This window comes from Lotus japonicus, chromosome 5 (assembly GCF_012489685.1).
Source record: "Lotus japonicus ecotype B-129 chromosome 5, LjGifu_v1.2".
NCBI lineage: Eukaryota > Viridiplantae > Streptophyta > Magnoliopsida > Fabales > Fabaceae > Lotus > Lotus japonicus.
The window spans coordinates 50,528,437-50,546,471 of NC_080045.1; the positions used below are offsets into that span (position 1 = coordinate 50,528,437).

Here is an 18,035-nt window from a genome sequence, read left to right on the forward strand (position 1 = left end):
CTATTTATAGAGGTAGTGTTGGGCCCCCATATGCTAGTGTCCTTAATGGGTCGTGTGGGCCTGGCTGAACGAGGCCCAACCCTACTGGCTTGGGGACCCGCCACGGGCGGTGTGAACCCTGGGCGTTGCCCCTCTAGGGGCTCGCCCAGTCCAAGTATCATTCCAAAACTTTACCTCATTCCCTTCCCCAATTTCCTACAAATGTTCTTATCAAACCAATCACCGTTACCTTCTGGGAAGCAAGTCTTCTTGAGGTCGTGCCACCAAAAGGAGTTTGGTGGCTATATTTTGCTGATAGAACTATGTACCACAAATTGTCCCTCTCTTTTAGCATCCTCCACCTCCACTTTCCCAACAATGCCAAGTTGAACAAACCCCAATCTTTAATCCCCAAACCACATTCATGCTTTGGTTTGCATATCCTCTCCTAGCTCAACCCGGAGCTTTGAAGAAAGAGAGAAAGTGGAGAGGGATAGAGAATAAGGCACTCTTTAAATGGAAAATCCTTCCTCCAAATGAAAGAGTTTTGTTTTTCCAGGCTGGAAGTCTTCTCTTCACCCTACTCAAGACTGGTTCCCAAAAAGAAGCCCTCCGAGGATTTGCTCCCACCGGAACCCCAAGATAATTGAATGGAACAGAATTGATTCTGCAGTGAAGAATGGAAGCAAAGCTTCTGAGCTTGTTCTCCTCCACAACAACACAAATTATTTTTCTCTTAAAGAAGTTCACTTTCAAGCCCGACACCAGATCGAAGCATCGAAGAATACATTTGAGAGTCACAACATTTTGGATTGTTGCTTCCCCTATAAAGAGATTATCATCCGTGAATTGAACCATCGAGATCCCACTTCCTCTTCCCTTCCTAGTTAAAGCCTATGAATTTATTGAGCCCCACCTCCTTCTTAAGAATGCCATTGAGGCCCTCGGCCACAATAAGGAAGAGATAAAGCGCCATTGGATCGCCCTGTTTAAGGCCTTTCCACATCTGGAATTATGAAGTCAGACAACCATTGACTAGGACAGACACAAAGTTAGAGTCTCACCCATTTATTGCAATAATTCATCCTTTGAAGCATGTAAATTAGGAAGTCCCACCTAATAGAATTATAGGTCTCCTCATAATCCACCTTGAAGACTAAGGTTGGCTTCTTCTTGTACTTTGCTTCAGAGATGACTTCATTGACAATAAGCACACTATCCAGTATATTCCTCTCCCCTAGGAAGGCAAATTCATTGGTGTCACTAAGCTTGAGAGCACTAGCTTCAGCCTCTTTGCAAGATTTTTTATACTATTTGTAAATACACCCCACGAGAGAAATGGGTCTGAAGTCATTATGGCTCAGGGGTGTCTCCGTCTTAGGTACCAAGGCTATGAATGAAGCATTGCTCCCTCTTGGACAAAACACTGTTATGGGAGACATCATCCTTGATCCACCTTGACGATAAATAAAGTTTATTGAATGCTTCACTAATCAGTAATATAACTGCTCCACAAAATATCCTATTTATTATCATCCAATATCAACAACCAGCCAACCAAATGCTTCAAGTCTCATTTCTATGAGCCTTAATTTTATCTTGAAGCAGTTTAGTTTTCCTAGTAGAGATATGCCACCAGAGATGTATTGCTCCAAAGATATGCAATACTTCTCTACTATTTTCTCCTAGCCTTTTTTCAAATTTTTTTCTTATTGAACGAGGTCCTTTTTAAAGTAGTATGCTTGCAACTTCTTCTCAATTATGATATCGAATATAAATGTATGGTCTAAAAAGTACACAAATCTTTTATGTCATGAAAGAAGCCTTTGGACAATGGGTTCATAAAGTTGCAACCACATATAATCCCAAAGCATGGTCTCTTATAATCATTATAGGTTCTGGCTCTTCTCTAATTTAATTTGCATGTATAGTTGTTTAATGTTTCTAATGGTAGACATTTTTCTATTGATTGATCTCATATGCTTCAAAGTATGTGATGTCTTATCTAATTAATTTTTCTGTATATAGATGGAAATGCCTCAACCAGCCCACACCCAACAGTCAACAGAGCTTCAAGTGGGTAACTTCAAAACAATTTATTTCTCTATATATATAATGTGATGTGATTTGAAGAGAAGATATATAGAAAAATAAAGTGTATCTAGAGTGTTTGTACTGTTTCTGTGTGTCTGAGAGTTTTTTTTTATCTCCACTTTGTTCTTAGCAGCAAGGGCGTCAAGAGATTCATCTTAGTCAAAGACCGCATGCAATGGGAACCACATCATTAAGGAGTCTTAAGGTACATGTAAGAGCTAAACCATGATATCTGGTTGTTTATTTTTCTATTGGAGGTCTTTTTTTCTACCCCGCATGTGAGCGTTTTATTATTTTTCTTTTCCTATTTCAATTTTCGTTTCTCCAATTTATTCCTAGCAGCAAAGACTTCGAGGCCTTCATCCTACTAGAAGCCTGCATCAAACAAGAGCTTCACCTTTAAGAAATGTCATGGTGCGTACGAGTTACATCATGATCTCTAATTGTTTAATTTTTTTCGGGGGCAATCATTTTTTAATTGATTGATTCTGAATGCTTAAAAATACTTGATGTCTTTTCATCATTAATGTCTTTGTGTATAGATGAAAATGACACACACAAGCAACAGCAATCTTCAGGTTCGTACCTTCAAATTAAGTAGTAGTTTATCATCATTATCATCACTATATCATCGTTAATTAGTTGTTTGATCATTTTATATTAGTGGTTGCAACACACACACACACAAACTCATTTGACATGTGCATCATGTTTAGCTCTAACTCAATTAGTATCTTCATCATATGACATTGAATTATTCAAAAACTAATGTAAGGGTTTCACTTTTTGTGTTTGTTTGCTTCATTTAAGTTTTTGCTTTTCTATTTTTATTTTCTGCAGCAAGGAGTCCGAGGGATACATCCAACTCGAAACCAGAATGAAATGGGATACTCATCATTAAGTAATGTTGTGGTATGTACAAGTTACATCATGATATTTGGTTGGTTAATTTTTCTAGTAACAATAATTATCCTATTAATCGATCCACTTCAAAATACACAATCTCTATTAATTTAGTTTTTCAAATTTTCTTTCACTTTATTCTTTTCTTGTTTAGTCTTACATGTATGTAACAATATAGGAAAAAATTAATTTGTCATAATTAAGATAAATATTTGATTTAATTTGATGTTGTAGCTAATTTTCAATTAAAGGTTTATTACACACCAAATGAAAATATATGTTTTGTCCATCATTTTTTTATCAAATGTGATTAAGGAATGCAAAATTATTACATGATATTCATGAATTAAAATATTTACCTAAGCTGTTCAAAAATTTAGAACGTTAGATAAAAACAATACATATGCATAATAAATATAAATTTCTTTAAATATTAATCTTTATTTTCTAATCAATGAACATAAGTGATGAAAATTTTAGTTTATTTTGAACAAAAACCAATATGTAATGATTCATTTGTTTTTCCCTTTACCCTCTCTGTTTTTTCCTTTTCTCCCTTGTATATTCGCTTCTCTGCTCTGTTCTGGTTTCTTTCTTTATCTTTTCTTTTCCTTTGCTCTTTGTACATTCTTTAGGTTGAAGTACCCTTATTATTTCTTTAATTCAATTTTGTCTTACCAAAGAAAACTCTTTCAATTTTCTCTTTTTCAATTTTGCTCTCTGTAGCAAGGACTCCAACGAATTTCTCCTGCTCAAAGCCAGATGAAATTGACACTAGGCAACAAAACAAACCCAGCTGAGCTTCAGGTAACTTTAGAATAAGTATTTATTTTTCTTTACTATCATCATTTAAGCATCGTGAGTTATTAATTCATCTCACATTATTTTGTTTATATTACCTAGTTAGGATCACAGAAGAATGATTAGGTGCATCTCTTAAATTTATTCCACGTTTCACCTTTCCTCTGTCATAAGTGGATCCATATTATCAAAATAAGACAGTTGAGAGTTTAAGTACTTTATTTCAACTTCAATTTTTATTAGCAAAATTATTGGTTCACGTAGGATGAAATTATTTAACCATTTAACATGACTTAAAACACATTCCAATATAGATTTGATTCATGTAATATAAGTGAGTCACTTTGGATAAAAAGGTGTTAAACGTACAATTATGTATCATGTGCATGTGCAAGTGTGTGATTTAATTTCTATCTCTAGCTCCAACTAGTATCTTTATATTGCATTGAAATATTCACAAAACTAACATGAGTGCTTAATATTTTTTTCTTTGTCTCTTTTAATTTTCTTTTTTTTGAATTTTATTCTATACAGACAAGAATGCAAGACATTCCTTCAACTCAGAACCCGCTTGAAATGGGATCCTCATCGCTAAGTAATGTTATGGTACGTACTTAAGAAACTATGAAATGGTTTTAATAGACATTGATTTTCTAATCAATGAAGATGAGTGAGGGAAAGCCAAGTTTCTTTTGAGAAATAAAGTCACATAAAGAAGAGGCTGCAAAATATCCTTATAAGCGCAACATAAGTCGTGAATACTGAATAGTGATCTTATCACTTACATGTGCATGATGTCTATCTCGAGGCCAATTAGGATCTTCTTCTTATGGCATTAAATTATTAAATTATATTATTCAAAAACTAATGTGAATTCTTTATCCAATTATATTCTTTAGCAAGGACGCCAAGGAAATTATCCTACTCAAAACTGGCATGAAGCAAGATCCTCTTCGTCAAGTAATATTATGGTACGTATGAGCTACACCAATTATTTCAGTAATCTCTTCCATCTATGTGGGTTTAGCTGTGCCATAAATTTGTTACGTGCTACTAGTGAGGATTGTTTATTGTCATTGTGAGTTTTATAGGCTTCTAAGTACCATAAACCTTGCTGTACATGTTTTTTAGCACCTATGGTGCTTTTTGGTTTTTAATATAATTCATTTGCTTTTCAAAAAAAAAACGTATGAGTTACGTCATTATGGGTGCATTTGAATAAAAAAAACTTAATTAAGTACTTATGGTAATAAATTCTTATTTTATAAGCGCTTATTCATAAGCAAATTTTAAAAATTTGTTGAAATAAGTTAAAAAAATAAACTCAAAACAACTTATAATTAGGTCATAAGATATTTAGATATAAGTTCTTCCAAGTATCTGCACATATGATCATGCTATAAGATAAGCTCAAATTAATAAGTGCTTTCAAACAGTAATTTTCTTGTGGCAGTAATTCTATTTAAATTTCCTTTCACTTTATTCTTCTTTTATTTTATCTTACTTGTCTCTACTAATTTAACAAAAAATTAGACTTGATGATCGGTCCGACACAGATTGAAATAGGATCCGGTTCTTTCTACACCCGAAGAAAAGAGTAGGGGACTCTTATCTTAGAAGAGCCAAGGAGCCCAGAGCATAAGGGACATGATGACTAACGTCATCGTTACACCTTTCGTGCGGGTCGGAATTTATCCGATAAGAACAAATTAGGAGAACCCAAGCTCGGAGCTCGACGAAATAGAAATTTATAATAATAGGATAAATATATCATTTTTTATGTCGTTAGTTTTAAATTGATGATTTACTATCAAATGAGAAGAACATTATTTTTTTTCCTCATTTCTTCATCAATAAATAAATATATATATATATATATATATGTGTGTGTGCGCGCGCGCGTGTGTGGAGGGGGGTGGCTGGATGGGGATAAGTAAGGTAAAAATAACTAAAAATTATTCATTGATCAAAAGTTGAACTTAACATTATTCCTTCAACATATTCACTTTTCTAATTTTATTCATTGCAGCAAGGACTCCAAGCAGGAATTTATCCTACTCATCAAAATCAGCAGGGAATTTATCCTACTCAAAATCAGACAAGATCTTCTTCCTCAAGTAATGTTATGGTACGTATGTGTGTGTGTGTGTGGGGGGGGGGGGGGGATAAGTATAAAAATTATTCATTGATCCAAAAGTTGAACTTAACATTATTCCTTCAACATATTCACTTTTCTAATTTTATTCATTGCAGCAAGGACTCCAAGCAGGAATTTATCCTACTCAAAATCAGCAAGGAATTTATCCTACTCAAAATCAGCACGAAACAAGATCTTCTTCCTCAAGTAATGTTATGGTACGTGTGTGTGTGTGTGTGGGGATAAGTATAAAAATTATTCATCGATCAAAAGTTGAACTTAACATTATTCCTTCAACATATTCACTTTTCTAATTTTCTTCTTTGCAGCAAGGACTCCAAGGAATTTATCCTACTCAAAACCAGCATGAAATGGGACCCTCTTCGTCAAGTTATGCTATGGTACGTTGAGAAATGGAAAGTTATTTTAAAAACATTACATGATATTCATTAATTAAAAGATTGATTTTTTTGAATATCAAATGTATTAATTATAATGAAAATAATATTGAGACAATCCGTCTCTGTCAAGCGGGAAAAAAGGCAGCAGATCATACAAAATCAAACAATTCTCAAAGGGGTTGCACTTACTACACCCATATTTTGTTAGATAATCAGCTAAATAGTTAGTTTCTCTAAAAATAGGAACTACTACTGCAATACATTCAACCTCTAGCACTATTACATTGACGAAGTTGAGGTCGTTTAAGAGTTTCTAAGGCCTATTGGCCTTACATGACAATCAGAATATGCTTCGTTGAAAGTTATTTACAAGACCGCTTTCAATCCCGCTTGATCTCGGGCTACCTTTCCCGAACCATCGACATTAAACTTCAAGATACCCGCAATAGAATATTACATGGTATTCATTAATTAAAATTCTGACTTAACATTCAACAAATTAATTCCAATTTAGATTTGATTCCTGTAATGTAAGCAAGTCACTTTGTATTAAAAAGTGTAAAACTACAATTATAATTAACCGAAGAGAATAACAAGTCATATTGTGATGTTGTCATGCATATTCATAAAAAAACTATGTAACTATTTTAATATTACTAATTGATTTCAGTTGGCAGTTGGGCTGGTGCTTTTGCTGGTTTTTTCTTTCCTGTTTTTGGCTTTCTGCTTTTTCTTTGCTGTCTGTTTCCCCTGTTGTTCGTGGCCTCTTTCTGTTGTATTTGGCCTTGAGATTTAATTTCTTCTCTTGGCTGTCTTTTTTATAATATAATTTCTCCTTTAAGAAAAAATATTACTAATTGATTTCCTAATCTATGAACCTGAGTGATGGAAAGTTAAATTTCTTCTGAGAAATAAAATCACATAAAGAAGGGGCTACAAAATAATGTTATAATTCTAACATCAGTTGTGAACGTATCTCATATATGTGCATAATTTCTACCTCTAACTAAATTAGGGTATGGAATTAATTTATATTATTAAAATTTAATTTGAGTGCTTCATCTGTTTTTTTTCTTTTCATTTCCTAATTTTGTGTTTGCAAATTTTGTTCTCTGCAGCAAGGACAACTAGGCATTTATCCTAGCCAAAACCCGCATGAACTGGGAGCCTCATCGCGAAGCAATGCTATGGTACGTACAAGTTACATCATGGTATCTGGTTGTTTAATTTTTAGAATCCATTAAGTTTTCTATTTATAATCCCTCATGCTTCAAAATTAGGGATTGACTTTTCGTCATCAATTTCTCTGCACATAGATGAGAATGGATTTATCTGGCAACAATCAACAACCTGCTGTGCCTCAAGTGGGTAGCTCTCTTTATCCAGTGACCGCTCAAGGCAATTATGCCCCTTTGGGCTCACCAAGGTAGCGTGATCTTAATTATAATAACCTAGCTAACATGGTCACATTTTGATATTTTAACTCTAATAAGATTGGGCTGTTTTTCCACCTTGTAGGTCTAATGAACCCATGGTTTATGATCCAAAGTTTGAGCAATTGGGCTATCCTGTTGATCCCTTTATCAGGATGTATCAATTCAAGGGGTTTAAAAAGCCTTGATTATAAGGTTTGATGATTTTAATATATATCTATTATGTATGACAAATTTTATGTATTTTATCACATAGTTCAAGACCTTACTCGATCTCTGCGTGCAGGTAATAACGCATAGGATTGGCGCTGATAAAATCCTGCTTGCTGCTATATTCTATATTTGAGCTGTTAAGAACTAAATAACTCTAAGAACTTAATTGCTGAGATTTCAGTAAGCTTAGCTTTAATAATTTCCAAGTTGGAACTTGGTCATGAACTTTGGATTTGGTACTGTGATGTTTGTTTGGAGATTCGATTTGGATTTAGAACTTGAAGACATGTTTATTTATTGTGGTTTCTTTTGCTGGATTATTAATTAAGTACTACCTATTTGAACTATGCCAATTTTCTTATTATATCAATCTCATAAGTCTAGACTGTTTAATGATGTGGCATTCAATTTTTAGTTAAATATGCTAGCTAGTCATGGATCTCTTTTCTTTTTATTAATGACGGGGTATAAACATGTTTGTGCTACTACGTACGAGAGAACCTCAAGTTTTGGAGAATATTCTGGATTCTATTTCTCTTGGTAGCCAAGGAGAGACAATTAGTGTTGGAACTTCGAAAATGTTTGTGCGATACGTCCTCTTGTGGGAGTGGGAGTGCCGGAGTGGGAGGGGAGGGGGGAAGGAGGACCGAGGAATGTGGGGAAAAAGGTAGGGATAGCTTGGGGTTATCCTGCAAGAGGAATCTAGCTCTCCAAAGCTATCTCTCTCGACTCTAAGCTAGGTTTTAGTTTCAGTGGCTGTCGCGCCGCCCTCCCTTGGCGCGGTGGCAACCCCTCCCACTTTTGTCCCTTTTGTCCCTTCTTCTCCCTTTATTGTTCCTAGCTCACCACCTGCTAGGGTTCGCACCCCTTCAACGACTTTTTGCTTCTAGTGCCACCCTTCTATGTCGTTGTTCGCTCCTTCCACTTACCATTTCTCTTTTGTTGTCTGATGTGGAGTCTTTGGTTAGGATATGATCTAGTTCGTCTTCGTCCTATCTCGTTAAGAGCTTTGAAGTTTAAATGGAGGTTGGTGCCAATGATAGCGAATCTGCAAGTGTACAGATTGCTCGAAGTAATAAAAAGATCGAACCACAAGGATTGCGTAGTTTATACTCTAAATTAACTAAACTTAGAATGATATGACGTAAAAATAAAAATGCAAATAAAGAGATGATTGATTTTTCGTAAGTAACTTAACTGCAATAAAATTAAAGAAAGCAAATAACACTGTTGAAATGAATTCAATTTAAAAGCGCGCTAAGGATCCTGATTTCATTAACCTTCTCCCTTTGTATCTCCCCAATCAGTTATAATTATGTATCAAATTAAGTTTCAAGGTGCTAAGCCTAATTGTCCACTTATCAATTCCTTGCATAAGTGTCCCTTCCAATTAATTAGTGATAGCTAATTCCTTAGTACCTAATCCTAATTAATTAGAGATAAAAATTCAATTTAGATCGGGCAAACACAAACAATTTGTTACCCTTATCCCTAAGGTGTAAAGACCCTTGCTCAATTTCTCCCCAAATCCCTAAATTCTACCAATTTTCCAACTGCATAGAAAATAGTACGACAAACTATTGCAATAGAAAGTATCAATCAAAATAGAGGAGAAATTCAAGAACTAAAATAGAAATCATAATCATAACTGAAACTTGGTTCAAAACATAGTTTAAAGGAAAACTAGATCAATCACCCTAACACAAAGGGAGTTTAGCCTGACATAGTCATGGAAACAAATCAAAATTCAAGCCAAACCTCAAAATCTTGACAAAGAACCAAGTAAGCTCTAAGAAAAAACCCAAAAACGCAGCTCTCCAAGTTCTAACGTGAAAAAGTGTCTAAATTAGGTTTAAAACGCACTTAAATAGAGTTTGACAGATATTTCGCGCGAACTTCGTGAAGGAACTCGTGCAAAACTGACGCAGAATTTTCCAGCAGCTACTTCCTTGGCGCGTCTGCGCGAAATGCAACAGGAAATTGGTGCAGAACTGGCGCAAAGAAATCCAGATTGCTCCAGACTTCGAGATTCTTGGCTCTCTCCCTTGATTTGCTCATTGATTCCACATCTTCTCCTAAAATAACAATAATAATAAAGGAAAATAATTAAAAACCAATAATAGAGATTAACTAGAAGATAGAGTAAGATACCGAATTCAAATAACTTGATTAAATCCTAATGAAATCTATAAAAATAATATAAAAGATATAGAAAAATACTAAAACTAAATGAAAACATTAAAATGCATGAACTAAGCCTAAAGTGTCCTAAAATGACCAAAATATCCTAAAAACTATATTAAACTACATGCAAATAAACCAGGAAAATAGCCTTAAATCCCGGGTCATCACACCCCTATACTCAACGACAGCTTGTCCTCAAGCGTAAACTTAAGGTTGCTTGTCCTCAAGCTCAATAAAACATTTCAAAGTAAGATGCTATTATACATATTTTCACAAAAGATGCATGAGATGAGTTCCTCAAAATAGTTCATGCAGAGAATCAAGCTTAAAAAAAACTAAGTACCCTTCAGTAAGTGCAAACAAGAATTATAGAAAATACCATGATGTGGGGTTTCACATTTTATTCCTATTTCCCCAACCCCATATTGAGAATGCACTAATGATGGCCAACAGTTTTATTTTATTCTGAGCACACACGTGTTTCCTTTCTTTTTCAATTTAGCTTTTTCCCAACCCTTCACAGTTATTACCAACTCAGGGCGAAATTCTTTTCTTTTATTTAACAAGGTCAGAATATGATTGGGGGTATGCTCAGTGGTGCAAATACTTCCCATTCCCTTACTCACATTCTTTCCCTATTTTTTTCACTTTTAGCACTTTAGCTTTACTTTCACATGTGTGCCTCTTTTGTAACCTCACAGCCAAAAAGAGTGTAGACTCAATATAAAGATTAAAAGGAAAACTACATATTTTATGCATTATCCTCACTAACCTGGAATCTTAATAACCTTACTGCACTTTTCCAAAACTCACTCAAGTCTTTATCACCCAACTCTCCACATGTTCCACAAGTTTCACTCACACTCACACATCAAACATTCTTTATTATAACAGCTAGCATCAAATCAGAATAAATATTAAAAACAACAACAAGCATTATTCAAGCACAAAAGTGTGAATACCGAGAATCCAAGGCATGTGCATACTAGTGTGTGCAATCTAAATACCTAAATGCTAAATGCATGATAATGAAATTAAATGAGAGATGAGTGGTTAAAAAAAAAAAAAACTCCCTGTACTCAGATTGGGTGCAAACTTGAAAGCGCCAGGACATTGTCAGTTGGGCCCTCTAACTCAAATTAATTCCTATAAAATCACGTAGTCCTTGCAAAAACGAGCACACAAATTAAAACACCACAACATAACTCAAATAATTCAATGAGACACTATGACTCAAAATAAAATAAAAACTCAAACTAAAAAGGAAAATCTTTTTGTTTTTGATTTTTTTTTTATAAAATTACTCTAGCAATTGCCTTGAGAGAAGTAGCAATAATTGGAACGTAAGAAGGAGATAGAAAATTGCTCTCAGACAAGATACTAATGGAGCTTGTATACTCCAAAATAAAACTTGGAACAAAAGATGAAAAGTGAAAGTGCACACACTGTGCTATTTTTTTTTTAAAGACCGCGCAATTGCACCACAAAATACTGGAATTGGCGCGAGTTTCGCGCAAAAATTTCCAGAGCTGAGTTCTTTGGTGCAAATGCACCGTAAAACACAGGAATCTGCGCGAGTTTCGCGCAGAAAATGACAGTTTTTTTTCAATGACTAATACTAATAATGAAATCATACTAAAATTGAAAATGCAAATAAAAATAAGAAAAACTTACTCTACTCAGCTAAATTTTACTTGGGTTGTCTCCCAATAAGCACAATGTTATAGTCCTTGTTAGACTCTTCTGGACTAAGAATTTATATCCGGGATTAATTGCAAATTGCATTAAATCCTTAAGATCATGTAAATTATCACACAAATTTATCATCACAATGCATTCACTCTCAAAGATCATGGCCAAATAAATCAACTTAAAAATAAGGAAGCTAAGGAAATTCTTATCAATGTATTTCCATGAGTGATTCTTTCCCTTGCCATATTCACCTTTGATCCATAGGTCATTAAAATATAGGCTTAGACTTTGAGGCTTACATGAATTCATCATCAATTCATCTCCATACACAAAATCCACATTGAAGGATTCTTTTGGTCCGGAGTCAATCAATGCTTCTTTCGCTTCATCCATTGTCATGTCTTTTTCTAGTTCTTGACAAACTGTGAGTTCTTCTTCAGGAAATTCTTTCTCTTCTTCCTCAATGGCTTGACGAGAGATATTTTCTTCAACTAACTCGCAATTCTCATTTTCTTCAATTGGTGCTTCCTCACATTGCTCCAAGGAATCACATTCATGACCAATAGGTGATTCATCATGACTTTGATGACCTGCTCGTTCCGCAGAATGCAGGATACTTTTTCTCGTAGGACATTGGATTGGGCTATCCATTCGTGTTCTTGTCCATGAGATCCACTTTCACGAATACACTTCCAATTAGCATAAAATTCTTTCTCCAACTGCAATATAACACGCCTTTTTTCAGCATATTCTGCTTCAAGTTTAACTCGGAGTTTTCTCTCGAACTCCTCCTGGGCATTCATAGCTTCAATCTTAGATTGCAGCTCCGCTTCATACTTAGCCCGGATTCTTGCTTCAAACTCCTCTTGTGTTTCAGCCATGGTGTTCGCTTGGTTGTACCTTGCATGCACTAGCAAACAACAGTCAGTAGCACCCGCACAAGAGTAATAAATTTAAAAAAAATAAAAGTCCTAACAATTAGATTCAGATAAAATAGATAATAAACTAAACACAATCCCCGGCAACGGCGTCAAAAACTTGATAGCGAATCTGCAAGTGTACAGATTGCTCGAAGTAATAAAAAGATCGAACCACAAGGATTGCATAGTTTATACTCTAAATTAACTAAACTTAGAATGATAGGACGTAAAAATAAAAATACAAATAAAGAGATGATTGATTTTTCGTAAGTAACTTAACTGCAATAAAATTAAAGAAAGCAAATAACACTGTTGAAATGAATTCAATTTAAAAGTGCGCTAGGGATCCTGATTTCATTAACCTTCTCCCTATGTATCTCCCCAATCAGTTATAATTATGTATCAAATTAAGTTTCAAGGTGCTAAGCCTAATTGTCCACTTATCAATTCCTTGCATAAGTGTCCCTTCCAATTAATTAGTGATAGCTAATTCCTTAGTACCTAATCCTAATTAATCAGAGATAAAAATTCAATTTAGATCAGGCAAACACAAACAATTTGTTACCCTTATCCCTAAGGTGTAAAGACCCTTTGCTCAATTTCTCCCCAAATCCCTAAATTCTACCAATTTTCCAATTGCATAGAAAATAGTACGACAAACTATTGCAATAGAAAGTATCAATCAAAATAGAGGAGAAATTCAAGAACTAAAATAGAAATCATAATCATAACTGAAACTTGGTTCAAAACATAGTTTAAAGGAAAACTAGATCAATCACCCTAACACAAAGGGAGTTTAGCCTGACATAGTCATGGAAACAAATCAAAATTCAAGCCAAACCTCAAAATCTTGACAAAGAACCAAGTAAGCTCTAAGCAAAAACCCAAAAACGCAGCTCTCCAAGTTCTAACGTGAAAAAGTGTCTAAATTAGGTTTAAAACGCACTTAAATAGAGTTTGACAGATATTTCGCGCAAATGCGCGAACTTCGTGAAGGAACGCGCGCAAAACTGGCGCAGAATTTTCCAGCAGCTACTTCCTTGGCGCGTCTGCGCGAAATGCAATAGGAAATTGGTGCAGAACTGGCGCAAAGAAATCTAGATTGCTCCAGACTTCGAGATTCTTGGCTCTCTCCCTTGATTTGCTCATTGATTCCACATCTTCTCCTAAAATAACAATAATAATAAAGGAAAATAATTAAAAACCAATAATAGAGATTAACTAGAAGATAGAGTAAGATACTGAATTCAAATAACTTGATTAAATCCTAATGAAATCTATAAAAATAATATAAAAGATATAGAAAAATACTAAAACTAAATGAAAACATTAAAATGCATGAACTAAGCCTAAAGTGTCCTAAAATGACCGAAATATCCTAAAAACTATATTAAACAGCATGCAAATAAACCAGAAAAATAGCCTTAAATCCCGGGTCATCAGCCAACTTTGGGTTTTGGGACTGAATATGATCTTGAGACCGATGACGGCGACGTTGTTGGTGAAGATCCGACTGTTGTGCCTTCCAGAGTGTGGACGATCTCTCGTTTCTCGCCTCTGTTTTTCCCTTGTGGTTTTGGATTCTCCGTGTGGGCGATGTGCTCTCTCCACCCTTGTCTTTGATGATGGTCCATGATAGTGTCCTAGGAACCAGTTTTTGGTTGCGGTTGTTTTGCAAGCGTTCTGTTTGCTGGGTGAAGATCTTGCTTGAGGAGGTTTACTGCCCGAGGTCAATGGTGGCGGATCAAAGCGGGTGGTGTTCAGATCTAGGTCGGAAGATCTGGGATTTTGGGGTTTATGTGGTTGTGACCTCGCTCTGATCTCATTGTCTAGTATACTAGTCTGGTCAAATCAGTAGTACGCCTAATCTCTTGGGCATGCTTTTATGTTTTCGCTTTCTTGTTGATGTCCCGTTCTGATTTGTATCCCCTCCAATGGCGAGATGTGCTTTGTGTTTTGTTGGTTATGTGGCTTATTCTTCGTTGCATTTTGGTCCCCAACAGTTTCCCCTTCTCGTTTAGGTTGTTTGGTGCTTGATCCAAGTTAGGATCTTTGTCGGTGTTGCTTAGGGTTTTTCCTGCACTTTGTGCAAGTTTTTAGTAGGTGTTGTGTTTCAAAAGTTTTACCTGTGGGTCCACTAAAGCAATTTGATTCCAAGTTCTTTTTCCCAATAGATTGTCGGGTAGGAATTTGGCTTGTCCTAAATTGCCTTTTTAGGTTTTCCTATGTATTGTTGGAGGGGATTATGCTCACTTTGTTGAGTGTCGTTTGTATTATCGATCATTCATCTAATAAAAAAATTTGCTTTTAAAAATATATATATATATTTATTAAGCCCAACATGTTAAGTTTATAATGAAGGGCCTAGGTTTAGGCATTTTTAACATAATATATAGGCTTTTGACATGGTCGACCCAAGTATAAAGCCACCCAAGCAAGGGCTTTAGGCCTTCCAAAAAAAAAATTACTTAGGGAAAAAGACCTCAAAAAATATTTTTTAACTAGGTTAAAAAGGCCCTAAAAAACAAAGCATTAATATTAAGTCAAAAAGATCCTAAAAATGGCTTCACTTTAAAGTTGTCTTTAAATCTCATTTAGTGTTAGGCCAGCCTCAATTTTGAAAAACATTTTGACATTGCATATTTACATGTCAGTTCGGGAGTGTGTTGGGCTTAATTTTTGGGTCTTGTGTGGTAAAAAACACCTTATGACATTTTGGATTCTTACCACTCTTGCTTATATATATATGTATTTTCCTATTTATCGATTGCAATATGTGAGACTTGTAATTTTAACACTTTCTTTAAGAATTGTATTGGTTGAGTTAGACTTACTTTACATGAGTTTGTTTTAAAATGAAACCTTAAAAGTGAGTTTGTCCTCTTTGTTATTTTGCTTTTCTCTCCATTATTCAACACATCCTCCTCCCTTCGATCCTCAATGAAAAACTTACTAGTGTTTTTAACCCGCGCATTGCACGGGAAATATATCTATTGTATTTGATACATTAATTATTACTTTGATTATTAAAAATATATTAAACAACGAATGAAATAGAAAAGTCAGAATTGATGAGTAAAGTTGAGATAAAGACTTCTCTTCTAAGCCCGATTGAGACCAAGAGGAACTCGTTTCACATTCTTCGTAAATATGAAGACGATAACACAAATCATAGATATAAGGAATTATCAACATATTAATCTTAAAAATATTAATGTGATAGTAGCACAAATCAGGATTGTGTAAGATATATCATAAAGTATAACATTATTGTGTTTATTCCAACTAAGTAGGGATGACAATGGGTAGGTACTATAGTACCATCTTCATACTGTAAGATTAAGTTTTGATCTAGTAGTACAACTCTATGTTTTGATGATTACAAGTTAACCTTTTGATATGAACAATTGTGGTACTCTAACGTGTTTTTCTGAGTGTGCTATTTACAGGCTCTGACCTCAACTCAATCTCACACAAATCAGAAGCACTGTGTATAAAGAGTGACCCAAGCAACGCTTTCGCATTCACCATGTTCAGTATGAACAGTGGAAAAGCTTCAGAAGTTCTGAAGCTATACAAACTCTGATGTGGACTCAGTCGCTAGAAGCTCTGAAGATCCAGAAGTTCTGATAACCAAGAAACACTGAAGGTTCAGATGTTCTGATGGTGTAGAAGACTCTGAAGATCCAGAAGCTGAATAGTGGAAACTCTGAAGTCCAGAAGCAAGAAACTCTGAAGGCCATGTTCTTCCCTCTGAGTTCAGAATCAGAAGATACAATGGTCAGAGGATCTGTGCTTTCCCTCTGACTCTGATCAACCGGCTTCACAAGTTCCAATATGAAGTATTCCTCTGATCAGAAGTCTCCTAGGTTAAAAGGTCAAGTCGCTATCCAAGTACAAAAGCAAGTGTACCTTCCTGACGACCTACCTAACGTTCTCAGCCACAGCAGAAGCTGGATTTTCCAGAACTGCCCTCCAACGGTAGCATTTCCCATGCAACGCTCAACCCTAATCCTTGGAATATATATAGAGGCTGAAGATTGAAAGAAGCGGCTAAGAAACTAAGTTGAAGCAATACACGCGCAAGACATATTCAAAATATTCTAAGCCTTCTTTCATCTGAAATTCATTGTGTTTACTATTAGCTTTTTAGAAGCAATTTCTTTGTAAACAAGAACTTCATATACAGTTGTATAGTTTGCCTTTAGGAGATCAAGGTTGATCGGATCCTAGAGAAGACTAAGAGAGTGAATCTTAGTGGTGATTCCTTTAGGAGATCAAGGTTGATCGGATCCTAGAGAAGACTAAGAGAGTGAATCTTAGTGGTGATTCCTTTAGGAGATCAAGGTTGATCGGATCCTAGAGAAGACTAAGAGAGTGAATCTTAGTGGTGATTCCTTTAGGAGATCAAGGTTGATCGGATCCTAGAGAAGACTAAGAGAGTGAATCTTAGTGAGAGCTAAGTCAGTGTATTGTTAGTCACTTGTAGGTTTCAAGTGCAGTTGTAACGATTATCTGATTAGTGGATTGCCTTCATTCTAAGAAGGAAGAAATCACCTTAACAGGTGGACTGGATTAGCTTGAGGGATTTATCAAGTGAACCAGGATAAAATACTTGTGTGCTTTTCTATCTCTTATCTTTAGCACTTAAGTTCTCGAAAGATTTGTCAAAATCTTTAAGGTGGAAGTCTTGTTCTGAAAACGTTATTCAAACCCCCCCTTTCTACCGTTTTTCATACCTTCACATACCAGCGTTTTTAAAAATTACATGTACTCGTCTCCAAACTCACGTGGGTAGCAACTCGAAGCTCCTCACCTTTAGACAATTCAATGTCATTACAGGAAGCTATCCATCTTTGCCAAAATCTAAATCTATGGATGACAATGGGTCTCAAAATCATAGGGTACCCGCAAAAAATACCCACTATGGGTATGGTAAAAAACCGCTAAATGGGTATGAGGTTAAGTATAGATAATTACCCGCAAAAAATAGTGGGTATGGGTGCGGGTATGGGCACTATAGCACCCAACCGGCCCATATCCGCACACATATGGTATCATTATTATTTGGGAATATATTAAAAAATTAACTTAAGCTATAGCTTTCAAACTCACTCTTTTTAAAAAAAAGTTTGGGATATATTAATTAATACTCTAAAAATAAATAATAAATAAATTAAGATAAAATTAAGAAATAAACCACCTAAATCCTAATCAAATCTAAAATTTAAAAATGTATTTTTTTTACTCTAAAAATAAATAAAAAATAAATTAAGAT

The 18,035-nt window shown here is 35.1% G+C and overlaps 1 protein-coding gene across 1 annotated transcript; it reads left to right on the forward strand.

Moving 5' to 3' along the window:
* Window positions 1–2,367: 2,367 nt before the first annotated feature.
* LOC130720503 (uncharacterized) lies at window positions 2,368–8,290 on the forward strand. The gene is made up of 13 exons (XM_057571150.1): window positions 2,368–2,487; window positions 2,616–2,651; window positions 2,914–2,985; window positions 3,703–3,783; window positions 4,312–4,383; window positions 4,677–4,748; window positions 5,807–5,905; window positions 6,031–6,132; window positions 6,244–6,315; window positions 7,434–7,505; window positions 7,632–7,741; window positions 7,834–7,943; window positions 8,035–8,290. Exons 1-12 carry the CDS (start codon window positions 2,485–2,487, stop codon window positions 7,934–7,936), a joined length of 894 nt encoding a protein of 297 aa, XP_057427133.1. The 5' UTR covers window positions 2,368–2,484; the 3' UTR covers window positions 7,937–7,943; window positions 8,035–8,290.
* The last annotated feature ends 9,745 nt before the right edge of the window (window positions 8,291–18,035 follow it).